Genomic DNA, 14,237 nt, shown 5'->3' with positions numbered 1-14,237 from the left:
CTCGCCCCTAGTACCCAAGAAAACATGGATGTCGAGCAGAAGGAGGTTCCCGAAGATTCAGTCTTGGAACTCTTTGCGGAGGAAGAAATGGACACGGGACAGTGTCCATTCGTCCCCAAAAAAGATAAACCCAAGACTGATAAATGTAAGCCCTCAGCACCTCGGAAGCCGCCTGATGGACCCACCAAGCCAAAATAATGGCTAAATTCCTACAATGGAATTGTCATGGATTCCGGCGAAATATTGATGACATCAAGGCCCTCCTGCAAAAGCACGAGCCAGTTTGCTTTTGCTTGCAGGAGACATATCTAAAGGCAAATGATGATCCCACCATGCACAACATCACAATTTTTCGAAAGGACAGAATTGCTGATGGCTCTGCTCATGGGGAAGTGGCTATCCTTGTGGGTAACCAGACCCCAGTGAAGCCCTTGCTAATTACAACTAGCATAGAAGCTGTTGCAATTCGCCTTACGGTGGGATTTTTATTAACGGTCTGCTCTATCTATTTGCCACCTGGGACTGACATCTCCCAGGAAGACCTTGATGATCTTCTAACGCAGTTGCCTTCCCCCTTTCTTACTTCTCGGGGATTTTAACGGACATAACACCCTGTGGGGTAGTGCTAACATCACCGGAAGGGGACGAGTCATAGAGCGTATACTCAATGACAATGACCTTTCCCTTCTAAATACTGGAACAAACACCTTCTTCCACATGCCTACCCATACTTTTTCTGCCATTGATCTCTCTTATCTGCTCCCTTTCTCTACTTCCTTCACTCACTTGGGAAGTGGAGGAGAATCCATACGGAAGTGATCACTTCCCTGTGATAATCTTGTTACACAGTGGAAGGCCATGTCTTCCTTTTAGGTTATCACGGTGGAAGTTTGATCACGGTGACTGGAATGCCTTCCAACATCAGGCAAATTTTGACCTCAGTACAGTCAGTCAGGAGCCTATCAATGATGCAGTAAAGTAAATCACAGAAATCATTGTCCAAGCAGCTGCGAATGCTGTTCCAAAAACATCTGCCCAGTTTCCACCATTTCCCAAACCTTGGTGGAATTCACAATGCACAACAGCAAAAAAGGCTCAAAACAAAGCGTGGGGGATATTTCGGCGATATCCTACCACGAACAACCTTATAGCCTTCAAACGTGCAAGAGCCAAAGCACGCTACATCCGTCGTCAGAGTCAAAAGGAATCGTGGATCTGTTTTACATCATCTATTAACCAGTCTACCAACTCTAAGGCAGTCTGGGATAAAATCCGGAAAATGAAGGGAAAATATACATCCCACCCTTCTTCAATCCTAGATTATAATGGATGCACTATTGCAGATCCAACTGCAATAGCCAATGCTCTTGGGGAAACATTCTCTAACATCTCCACAACATCCTCGTATTCCCCAGAGTTCCTGGTCCTGAAACATAAACTGGAAAAATAAGCACTTAATTTTAAGTCCAAGGGACTCTATCCCTACAACGGGACATTCACTATAGAGGAACTGAAAAGAGCCCTCACTCTTTCCAAAGTAAGTGCTGTTGGACCAGATGGCATCCATTATGAAATGATTAAACATCTTTCACCAAAATCTATGGATTGTCTGCTCCTTCTGTATAACAGAATCTTTATTGAAGGGCAGTTTCCGGACTCCTGGCGCAAGGCAATCGTTCTTGCCTTTCCTAAGCCAGGAAAGGATCCAAAAGTCACCACCAATTATCGTCCTATTGCTCTGACTAGCTGTCTGTGCAAAATCCTGGAGAGAATGGTTAATTGTCGTTTAATATGGTATCTAGAATCAAATGACCTTCTCTCCAACATCCAGTGCGGCTTCCGAAGGAACCGGTCCACTTTGGACCATCTTATTAGATTGGAAGCATCCATCCGGGATGATTTCCTAAAATGCGAACACTTGGTGTCGGTGTTCTTTGACATGGAGAAAGCATATGACACAACTTGGAGATTTGGCATTTTAAAGATTTACATGGCCTAGGCCTTAGCGGGCATCTCCCTTTTTTTATTCAAAACTTTTTAGCCAATCGATCTTTCCAAGTTCGTGTGGGATCCTCACTCTCTCGTTCCTTCAGCCAGAGGAGGGAGTATCACAAGGATCAGTATTAAGTGTCACGCTTTTTGCCATCAAAGTAAATTCCATCACAGAACAACTTCCTCCAACTGTAAACTGTGCCCTCTATGTTGATGACTTTAGCATATTTTGTCAGTCATGCAACATGAGGGTTATTGAAAGACAACTGCAGAAAGCCATTGATCGCCTTAATTCCTGGGCACTTGTTAATGGCTTCAGGTTCTTGCCGGAGAAGACCGTTTGCTTACACTTTTGTCGCAAGCGTAATCTTCATCCTGAACCTGAATTAAGGCTCGGACAAAATGTTATTCCAGTAGTGTCAGACACAAAATTCTTGGGACTTGTGTTTGCTAAAAAGTTGAACTTTCTCGAACATATTCGACAACTTCGTACAAAATGCACGAGGGGACTAAATATTCTTCGCTCTCTCTCCTCCATGCGTTGGGGAGCAGATCGATGCACCCTACTACGGCTTTACCGTGCACTTGTACAATCCAAATTAGATTATGGGTCCCAGGTATTCTCCTCAGCCAGAGATAGTGTCCTCCGATGGTTGGACCCTGTCCACCATCAGGCTATCCGTATTGCTACTGGAGCATTTCGAACATCTCCTGTCCAGAGCTTATACGTCGAAGTAAATGAACCACTGTTACCCCTTCGACGTAAGCAGCTGTCTTTAAACTATGCGTTAAAGTTGAAATCCCTGCCAGACCATCCTACGTGGACACCCGTTTTCGAGCCACGTTGGGAAAACTTGTCAGACTGCCAATCGACCTTTTGGTATTCGTGTCCAAGAGCTACTCAGAGAGTTTAACATCACTGTAGACAAGGTTGCAAAAACACCAAAAGAAACTCTTCCACCCTGGCATGCTCATATCCCATCCTGTGACTTTTCCCTTAAGAAATGGGTAAAGTCTGGGACCTCATCATCTGTTTACCAGCAACTCTATGCTGCCCACCGATCCGATTACTCTGATTTTTTGCCTGTGTTTACCGATGGCTCGAAATCAGAGTTGTCTGTAGGATCTGCTGCTATCTTTCCAGATAGTACTATCTCTGGGAAGATTCCCCACGAATGCAGCATATACACAGCTGAGTTGTATGCTATTGAGCTAGCCTTGGATCACATTAAAACCAAAGATGTATGGTATACACTGACTCTTCAAGTACACTGCAGGCTTTATCGGGGATGAGGTATAATCCTCATCCGATTGTGACACGGATTCGGCAGACGTTACATTCCCTGTTTGAGTGTTCATTCGACATCCGTTTCTGCTGGATTCCGAGCCACATTGGGATCAGGGGAAATGAACTGGCAGATGCTGCGGCCAGATCACCAGAACCACACAACACTTATTGCCTGTTAGTCCCCTATACAGACTACAGGCAGCTAATACAAACTAAATTACATTCCCAATGGCAACAATCTTGGCATGAGCAAGTCACAAACAAGCTCTATCAGATAAAGCCTGTAATCCAACACTGGCAGTCTAGTCTACGCAGGAACCGCAAAGAGGAAGTTGTTCTAGCTCGTCTCCGCATAGGACACAGTCATCTTACACATGCTTTTCTGCTGAGAGCGGATGACTGTCCTATGTGCGAGAACTGCGGCACCATTTTAACTATTCATCACATTTTAACCGTGTGTCCACGTTTTAGACAAGAACATGATTTATATTTTACCGTTTTTAGTCATTCGGCCGAGCCTTATACACTCAGTCAGATTTTATCCGACAATGACGATGTGTCTGCTGTTTTTAGATTTTTAAAATCAATAAACGTTTTTGCTCATATATAAAATTTACATTTTATTGTGATTTTCTATTTATTTATCCTTTATACATTTGTTATATATTTTGACATAGTGACCTAAGTAATTGGGTCACTGAAAGTTTAAAATTTTTTATATATGACTTGGTCTTGGCGCATTATAGCCTCAGTAGCTAATGCGCCAATAAAATCAAAACCAACCAACCAACCAACATCAGTTTTGGCAACAAACAAGAATTTTTGAGATGTCTGTAAGCATTACTTTGACCGATATAACAGACAAATGCATGTCTATATTATCCCCCTCCCCCAGCTAGCAATTTCCCCGAACCTTTGAGTATCCTCAGTGTTGCTGGAAACAACCCTTACACCTCCTTTGTTTAAATGAATACCATCTCTACAACGTAGATATACCATGCTGATCCCTCCCCCTTCCAGAGCTTTGCAGAACCTCAAGTCTTGAGATTATGCAAAGGCTTTCAGCTTATAATCCCTCTTATCATGTCTTGGCAGAATTGCAGACACATAGACATTCTGACCTAACTCATAGCATTTTTTCAGCATGGCCCTGTATTTAATCAACAAACTGTCAGGTCGTGTTCTTTTAATATCATTTATCCCCACATGAATAATAATGCTGTTTTATCCCCCTTGAAATCTGACAATCTGTTGGTAACAATGATGTCCTTAAACAGGTCTAACAGAACTATAGTGTGTGTGTGTGTGTGCTTGTTTGCTGGGTGCAACACTGACGTTGCTTCCAGCAAACATGCACAAGCTGGTTCTGGTTCACCTATCTTTATTACAAGGTATGTTATCTGTTTCCCTAACAATAGAGTCCCCCATTAAAACTAAATCTCTTTGAACCAGAGCAATATGCACTTGACTATTCTGCTCTGGAACTCAAATTGGGGGCGCATCGCTTGGAGCGTCATGAGATAGTTGAGTCCCGGACAAACTCCCAGTTACATTTGTTTCTATTGCAAGCACTATTTCTTCAGTGACTCAAATTCTTATAAGAGTGGAGCATGTGTACAATATGCATTACTTTTGGGATAACCTTCATAAGTTTGTCTTTCATAATTTAAATTTAACTTTCATAGTAAAAGAAATTCCCATGAATTTGTCTATTGCATGTCATATTGAATGGAAAAGAACTCTAGATCAGAATAAAAACACTTCCCCTCCCCACCCTACCCATAGATATACAAACGTCTATAATTATGAAATCGGACTCTAGGAAATTTGTTTTTTATTTATTTGGCAAAGCATGAACTGTATTGAAAGTCAATATTGTTTTTGAATCAAACCATTTTTACTTTACATCATTCTAAGTTTAATGTATCACATTTCTTTTTAAATTTAATGAAGTACATTTTAAATAATATGTTTGATTTTTCTATAAAGACTGCAAATTAAATTAGAATATTTCGTAATTATTTTTACAGATGCTTATCTGGTGAAGAATTTTCTCCATCACATGATAACTTAAAAAATAAAACAAGTGAACAGTTTGATAGATGTCCATTACGGCGATCACAGAGACAGATTGAAAAGGTAGAGCGAGAGCAGCTTGAAAAAACTAAAGCAGAAAATGAAGAATTACAAAGACATGAGAAGGAGCAAACGGACAAAGCGAAAGTTGGGCCACAGGATAATTCTGAAATGCAGCCTATACCTATGAAAGAATTACCAACTGCAGATGACAGTGAAGTACATGCAGATGAAGTTAATCAAAATATAGAAGAGAAGCTTGAGGAGTTATTTTCAGATGTTAAGTTGAAAAGTATTACTCTGAAAGGGAGTTTGAGGAAACAGGGTGAGAAAGCTGATAAAGAAGATGAAGAAGAACTGACTAGAGAGGGAAATGAAATAATTGTAAAACAAAACATAAAGAAACTCACAAAAGGAAGAAAACGGAAGATATCTGGTTGGGAGGGAGAGGAGGAGGAAGGAAAAACTGATCAAGAAAATGATACAAGTGAACTTCTGAAGGAAGCAGTTGGGATTGAAAAGAAATCTGATATCAGTAAATTGGTAGACTCTGAAATAAGCAGCTCAGAAAAGAAGAGTTCTATAGTCAGAAGGAAAAGAAAATCAACACTTAGTTTAGAAAATGATGATGCCAGTAGTACAGAAAATAATTACAAAGAGACAGTTGACATGGTAGATTCTAAAATTAGAAAAGGGATTCCCAGGTGTCGCAGTAATGACCACTCTGTTTTAAAAGGAAATATCTCTAAAAATGATGTTGAGGAAAGACAAAGCAAAAAAGCTGTAAAAAGCACCTTAGGGGATAGACAAATATTATTGGAAGAAAGGGAAATGCCAAAGAAAATTAAAAGAGAAATAGACACTCCAAAGCAAACTTCTGACATTAAAGGAAAAGGAATTGCAAAGGATACACTTCAGAAGAAAGTTCAGGTAAAAAGGGAAAGTCATAGTTTGGCTACCACAAGTGTAGAATTATTTGAACCAGCATTATTTAGTCAGCCTGATGTAATGGTTAAAATCAAACAGTCTGTTCAAGATGCTTATAAAAAAGACAAATGTGTGATAGAATCAAAAATTGAAGATTCTTTTAAAAGTACTACCGATAAAAAAAGCAATATGAAATTTAACCAAGAAGAACGTTCTTCAGAATTCAAATTGACTAATGCTGGTGATTTATTAGATAAGTGCCTTGGGGTTGGAAGCATATCTGAATCATTTGAAAAGGATGACACTGAAAACAAGGCAGAAAGTTATATGAATATTGAAGAAAAACCTTTAAAAATAAATAGAGCTGAAGCAGAAAAAAGAAAGGAAATCTTTGACTCATATGTAGAAAGTAATTTTAAAAGTGAAAGTGTAGATTATAACGAAATGGAGGCAATTCTTCGTGATTGTGAAGAGGATATGGTGTTTAGGGTTGATGGAGATCAAAGAACAAATGAAAATGTTTCTGAACAAAAGTGTCCAGTTCTAAACAATAAAGAGTCACTAAAATCTGTTTCAGACATGTCTGAGGTGCATTCCAAACAAGAAGTAAAAGCAAAATGCTCTCCCAAACAAATTCATAATAGTAATAGTAATAACAGCAGTATTTCAAATAAAATAAGGGAAGAGAAAGAAGATTATTTCATTATACCTTCTGATTTATTGCACAATACAAAGTTGTCAGAAGGATTAATTTCTATTCCCAGTGTGAAATTTCCAGATAGTGATAAAAAGTTACTCAAAGCAGATTTATGTTTATCTAAGCTTCAGGGCACTGTAGGAAGCAAAATGGATATTTCTAGAAGAAAGAGACATGAAAGTAAGGAAAAGCACAAAACTCAAGTTAAAATAGGAAAGAAGTTTATCGATAACTTTACTAAAGATGAATCACTTGAAAAAAGAATTAAGACTTTGCATGGGAAAGAGATGTCTAAAGGAGGTGAAATTCAGAGTGAAGGTAAAAAACGGCATCATAGCAAAACTAAGAAAAAGAAAAAGAAAAGGAGAAGTGAACATCTGAAAGGTAATTATGTTTTTTTTTTTAATTTTTTAACAAGTGTAAAAGATGCCATAGGTATATTTAGGTATAATTTTAGAGAATGATCCTGTAATATGTGTTAATGAGTACCATTTACTTCTTGCTGATCACTCATCACTGATTAATGATCACAGGTTTTATAAAATAAGAGTAAAGACTTTTGAAGTTTGTGAACTTTAAAAGTTTTTCATATTTTTTTTAAAATCAGAAATATGTAAAGAAAAGTAAGGAAAAGCACAAAACTCAAGTTAAAATAGGAAAGAAGTTTTCTATTTGTAATGTAAAAAACTTTCAACTGGACAATGGTTACCATTTGTTAATCTTTATTTTATTTTTGGAAGAACTGTTGATGATGTAAGTAGCAACTTAGATTAAGATTATTTGTATTTTATCTTACCTTATGAATTTTGTAGTCCATAACAGTATAGGTTACTTAACCAAAATACATTCAAACTTCCTTGTAATGAATTTGATAAATCCAGCGAGAAAATTCATTATACAGAGAATATTGTGTTAGTGGAAATTTATCACCTGATTAGAAATAAAAACGAAAACAAATATATGTTAATTTTTAATATATTTTATTTCAAAGACATACTTATTTAAATTGCATGTTTACACAATTATCGTGGGTTTTTTATAAAAAAATTAAAACGTCTACTCTCAAAGAAAATCACATTTATTCAGAGTATTGAAAACATTGTCAGGAACATTTTCACAAAATCGTAAGACCCAGTTGAAGCATTTTAAAAGTGTGAATCGTTTCTTCACAAGGTGGCTTTTCTATGAGTTATTCTGATGCATCTTCAGTGTCATTGTTGATTTCTTCATGATCATGGTCACATCTGTTACTGTTCACTAGTATTTCATCTTCATTTGAATGTTCTGTTGTATCTAAATCTTGATATACAATAGCATAACCATCCAGTGTTATGTGATTTTCGATGTTTCCAGACAATTCTAATGATGTCCAAAAGTTTCAATTGTGTAACCTGCAGTTCATCTTGTTCATCCCATTTTTGTTAAACTTCTCTAGTCAATGCAAATCCTGCTTTTGAAAAACAATTTTGAATACTGTATTCACTCACATCACTTGTCCAAACTTTTGCCATTTCGGAGATGCGATCTCTAAGGTTTATTCTAACTTCCAGGTTTCTGTGTTTTTGTAATGCATTGATGATCTTCATTAATATTCTCTTTCGATAATGAAATTTAAAATTTTAATAATGTCTATTGGCTGAAGTTTTGACTTTATGTTTTGTAGTAAAAACAACAACTTCACACTTTTAAGTTTGACAGAATAATGACAGGATGCCCTGGACATTTTTCAGTAATCAACACAATTTTTTTTCCCCTTTAGTCATACATATTCTTGTCTGGTTTTAATATTCATTCTTCAAAAATATTGTTTGTCATCCATGCTTTTCTATTAAAAGTGCAGTCGGTAATTTTTGTGCCTCTAAAATACCTTTTTTTTTTTATTTATTTATTTATATTCCAATGACTGTAAGTCTTAATTTTTGACTTCCTGTCATATTTGGCTCCAACTAGCAGAGTAGTGAAACTAAAATTACTGTAACACAGAGCGAAAACAGATTCAAAAATAGATTTTGACAAGTTTAATAATGGGAAATATACATATATTAGATTAGATACATACAAACAAAAAGCTTTCGGTTGTTTTGCCAACCTTCCTCAGTTAAACTGACAGTTAAGAATGGAGCATGAGGGCGTGTACTGCCAATCTTGTATGTGAAGTGCCTGATTATAAGTAGTTCCTGACCGATGTGGCAGAGATAACAGAGTGGGGGGGGGGATGAACTGTGGCAATTTCATTCCTATTTAAATGTCATAGTAACTCAATGACATCTCTGTGTCAAGGTGAGGAAATGCCTGTGGCTGTAATGCGTGTGGACGTTGCCAGCGTTTGTCAATAGTCAGGATTGCTGTTTCGATGATAGAGTGGACTTGACATCCACTGTTCCTGTTGACTTAGGTATTGGTGCATTTGATGTCCAACGATTCCAACCAGGCGTGTCGGCGATAGTGGCGGGATTTATCCACAATTACAACATCACGATGTGGGTCAATGTCGTGGTGTGTTGCCCAAACGTGTTCGGCAATAGCTGAGTGCTCCACATCCGCTAAGCGGATTGCTCTTTTGTGTTCGGAAAGGCATTTTTCGAGCCGTCTCTGAACATCAAATGCTCCATTACCTCAGTCAACAGGAACAGTGGATGTCAAGTCCACCCTATCATCGAAACAGCAATCCTGACTATTGACAAACGCTGGCAACGTCCGCACGCATTACAGCCACAGGCTTCAACATCCAACAGTTAATCACGCACTTCATGTACAAGATTGGGAGTACACATCCTCATGCTCCATTCTTAACTGTCAGTTTAACTGAGGAAGGTTGACAAAACAACCGAAAGCTTTTTGTTTGTATGTATCTAATCTAATATATGTATATTTTTCCCATTATTAAACTTGTCAAAATCTATTTTTGTATTCGTTTTCACTCAGTGTTACAGTAATTTTAGTTTCATAATGAATCCAGAGCGCACAGGCCTCTTTAATCATAGTACAGTAATACTTTCTTTGCTTTGCTTTGTTTTCTGCCAAAACATTAGCATTAGTAGAGGTATATGATGCAAGAAAGCAACCTTATATAGCAGCAGCAGCAGCAGAAGCAGCAAAAAAGAAAAAAAAAAAAAAAACAACCCCTTCCCATTTCACCCATCCATTCACTCCAAAGCTTGTCCAGCTCTTCCTCGAATTTATTTAAGCCTATCAACTTCCACAATGACAGATGGAAGTGTGTTACAGCAATAAACCACCCACTGACTAAAGACAAATTTTTGCACACCTATTCTACAACTGTCTTACTGATTTACTGGCCCACTCTCTTTCTTTGTACAGTTGTTCATTATACTTATCATTAGGCCTATAACACACTCCTACTCTCAGTCTTTCTTTCCCAGTATTTTTGTCACCCAAACTGATTCACATTCCACTGTCCACCCATGTCAACTGGATGCACTGCCATAGATTTTGTTTGTTTCTTAACTAACAGCATAACCCCTTCTCCCCTCCCTTCCTATTCTGCCTATCCTTTCTGTACATTGTACTCCCCAAATTCCAGTTCTGTATTCCTTATATCTGTTTGGCACCATTCTCTGGTATCCCAACAGTATTTCCCCCTTGATGTCTTGACCAGCACTTCAGATTCATCAAATTTATTTGCTGTACTCCTAGCACTGGTGTATATGCCCCGTGAGGGGAGAAGGGGTTATGCTGTTAGTTAAGAAATACATAAAATCTATGGCAGTGCATCCAGTTGAGATGGGTAGACAGTGCAATGTTGAGTCAGTTTGGTTTACACCAATGCTAGGAGTACATGCAAGTATAAATACACCTGTTCTTATTCTTAGTTACCCTAACACAGTCCATGTTCCATGATGACTCCCAGCAGTTCTTGACATCCCCAGCACCTTGCTTTCCAGGCTGTTGCCCATTCCAATAGAAACAGTGCAAGAATCACTTTCACCTCTGCCTGTGGCTACTGTTAATCCACTAGTCTGTGAATTCCCCCCCAAGACAGCAGCCCTCTGACCACCGAAAACTGCCTTGATAGCAAACACTCTTGCACCCTCTCCACCCATCCCATCCCTGCAAAAGCAGTCACTCCTGCCAACAAGCACAGGCCATGCTGTGAAAAACTCCACTCTGTGAGCCTTGCACAATCTCTCCAGGGCCGAATCGATTGATAAGGCTCTGATCATATGCTCCCTCCCATCATGCTTGGGCAGAACCACAGACACTTTCAAACTCAACCCTAACCCATGATGACTTTCGAACATTGACCTGCTCCTACCAAGAAAGCCTGCAGATCTCCCACTCTCAGTGCTAATCTCCTGCTTCCCTGAAAAGAAAATAGCGCCACCATCAATAACTAGCTCTTATGGGACCAGCGTACTCTGCCTTGAAGACTGCCAATGCACTGCCTGATGCAAAGGTGTAAGCTCTGGCATTGAGTTGGGCAGCTGAGAGCTTAATAGGCCTCCCATTCTCCTCGCCTTCCCCACACCCAGCACATACAAAGACATCCACCTCTTTCAGACCATGCCCTGTTCCAGAATGGTCCACAAACATTTCACAAACTGCAGATTCCTCCAGGCTGTGATGAATTGGAGAATTGGCCTCTTTGGCCTTTTATCATTATTAAAGTGCTCTGTTATGCAGCATTTAAAGAATAAACCCATTTTGTCCATTAAAAATGTCCTTAGGGTCATGTTCTTGCAAAATTTTATTTAAGGTGTTGTTTCTCCAACTGTTGCCATCTTCTTCACTTACATTACTAAGTGAAGTAACATTTAAAAAGTGAAAAAAGTGAAGTAACCACAAATAACATTTTCCACAATTCTGTGGCACTTCTTAAACTTATTTAACCACCCATTAAGTTCTGTATACCTGAGAGACTTTTTGACAAATTTTTGAGATTGTTGCTTAATTATTGGACCTAATATTGGCATATTCTTTTTACGTATCATTTGCACTCATTTTAGAACAGCTTTTTCAACATCTTCATATACACGCAACTTAATTTCGTCACCACCAAATACGGAGAATGCGGAAAGGTCAGGGAATTACCACCGCATATTCCCGGAGCAATATGGCCTTAGTTGCTAATGCTCCTAAAAACCAAATAATAACAACAACAACTTAATTTGCTTCTTGCCTTGTCCTCATTCTTCAGTTGCATTTAAAACTGATTCTTGATTTTTTTAAATTTTAGATAAACTGCTTGCAGTTATGGTATATTTCTCAGCAATATATTTTTTTTCTTAAAAACCTGGTCAATTTCATTAAGAATCTTGACTTTATCATTTACACTTAAATACACTTTCTCTTCAATATGTATCCACCACAGTTAAAATTACTCGAAGTGTGCAGTTGACACTAAGCATCAGTTTAGAAATCTGCCCTGTTTATTGTAAAGTTTACCCTCATTTACGCCAACTGGGCTAGCCAGGTGGGTAAAGTGCCTGCCCGGCAACCCAAAGGTAAAGTAAGTGTAAGTGTTTTTAGGGTCAAGCGGCACCAGGGGTTCCCCCCATCTCCGCGTAGTTTACGTTGTGGTGTATTACAGTACACTGTAAATGCCAGAGATTTAAAAGTGTATGGATCTTGGATCGTGTAATGTCGTGTACCGTTGTTCTGGCCATTTAGCCGCTGGACCCCTGTTGGGATCCAACGTTGCCCCACTTACGCCCCGTGGAGGCAGGCCAGGAACTCCGTAGACTTAGTTTACTCTGGCACCCTCTCTAAGGTGAAATCTCAGGAAACTAAGCGGCAGGTCCTGCCGCTTAGTTTCCTGAGATTTCGGCGGCTAGGACAAAAAAAAAAAAAAAAAAAAAAAACTTTGGGTAGCATATTCCAATGGTCATCAAGAAAATAAAATAAGGTGATTTTTATTATTTGCGTTGACGTGGGGATATTATCGCTTTAATTTCTTAGGCCGAATGCTGGGCGTATGGCGGTTTTGATGTATTAATTTTGATGTGTGGGACTTTCGCTAGCGTGAACATAGAGGGGAGAGAGGCAGAAGACTGGGGTGAAAAGGCAGCAGTATGGAGCTAATAGAGAAGGCGGCCCCAGTTTCAGTGGGGCATGCCCATGCCCCACCAGAGAGGAAACAGGGGTTGGCGAGAAGGGGGGACCATGTGGCCGTCCCCATCCACCTGGGGAGTTAGGAATTATAGATGAAGAGGGCTAGAGTGCCCTCTTCAGGTCTCCAATATGGCCTTTGTCTCACGTCTGTTTCTCTCTTCATTGTTACTCATGGGGCAAGCCGCATCCTTGTGTTCCTCTTTCTTTGGTTCAGCATCCTTCTCTGATTGTGTGATAGCTTTTTTTTTTTTTTTTTACTTCCCTATCAGGTGGGTTCTGTTATCTTAAACGGGTGGCGTTCCGTTCTCTTCTGGAGAAGACATCCTGGGCAAAGCGACTAAAGGGCGCAAGTTCTTCTGGTGTGTCCGGGAGATGGTGTTCCTGGGTGTTAGGGATGTATTTAATTCTCGTGATCATTTGACATCTGATGTCTTCGTATATTTCACAGTGATGCCATGTTTCTAGTTCGCCGCAGAGACAGTGTGATTCCTCGATTATGCCCATGGCATTTAATTTGGCCTTGAAAGGCCCGTGGCTGGTGAGTAGAAAAGTAGTGTTTAAGCCTGGGTACAGCCATGCGGGAGCCTTGGGATACAGCTTGGTTACTTGGGGAATAAATTTTTTTGTTACTGCTCCTTTTTCCACATCTGTCCATCTTCTCTGCCAAATTTGTACGAGGTGGTCCACTATTTTTTGTTTCTCGTTTTTCCTGTTATTCGTGATGTCAATGGTAAGATCGTTGTAGGTGGTTTGGGTTCCTTTGGCTAGTAGATACATAAGTCCGCTGCGGGTTACCTCTAAATCCAATGGTAGGGTCCCTGCAAGGACCTGTAGGGCACTCGTACTAACCGTGTTACATGCTCTTGTTATTGTTAATAATATGTTGCGTTGGATCGTGTCCAGTATCCTTTTATTCACTGCTGTTCCTGCCTTCTTGTACCATATGGGAGATCCATATGTTATTATCGGGACGAAGATGGCTTTATAATACAGGGACAGGGTTCTCCTGTTTAGCCCCCAGTCCCTGCGTGTAACTCTGGCAACAAGCGCTGTGTATTTCCGCAGCTTCTCTTTTAGATAGATTAGGTGCGGTTTAAATGATAAGTTCTGATCGATGATCAGTCCCAGATATTTAATTTGCGTTGACAGTTTGATTGTTTGTCCTGCCAGCTTGATTTATGGTGG

The 14,237-nt window shown here is 39.4% G+C and overlaps 1 protein-coding gene across 5 annotated transcripts in view; it reads left to right on the top strand.

Moving 5' to 3' along the window:
• pps (protein partner of snf) overlaps nt 1-14,237 on the top strand; it is a 656,065-nt gene that overhangs the window by 320,592 nt on the left and 321,236 nt on the right. For all 5 annotated transcript variants that reach the window (XM_090386465.1, XM_090386467.1, XM_090386466.1 and 2 more), the window contains one exon: nt 5,311-7,364. In XM_090386465.1, coding sequence (XP_090242591.1) covers nt 5,311-7,364 — 2,054 coding nt within the window. The remainder of the gene's footprint in view (nt 1-5,310; nt 7,365-14,237) is intronic.

This window comes from Mastigoproctus giganteus, chromosome 12 (genome assembly GCF_048544385.1).
Source record: "Mastigoproctus giganteus isolate SK-2022 chromosome 12, ASM4854438v1, whole genome shotgun sequence".
Classification (NCBI taxonomy): Eukaryota; Metazoa; Arthropoda; class Arachnida; order Uropygi; family Thelyphonidae; genus Mastigoproctus; species Mastigoproctus giganteus.
Note: the sequence above shows the minus strand (reverse complement) of the source record. Positions and strands in the feature narration are given on the sequence as shown.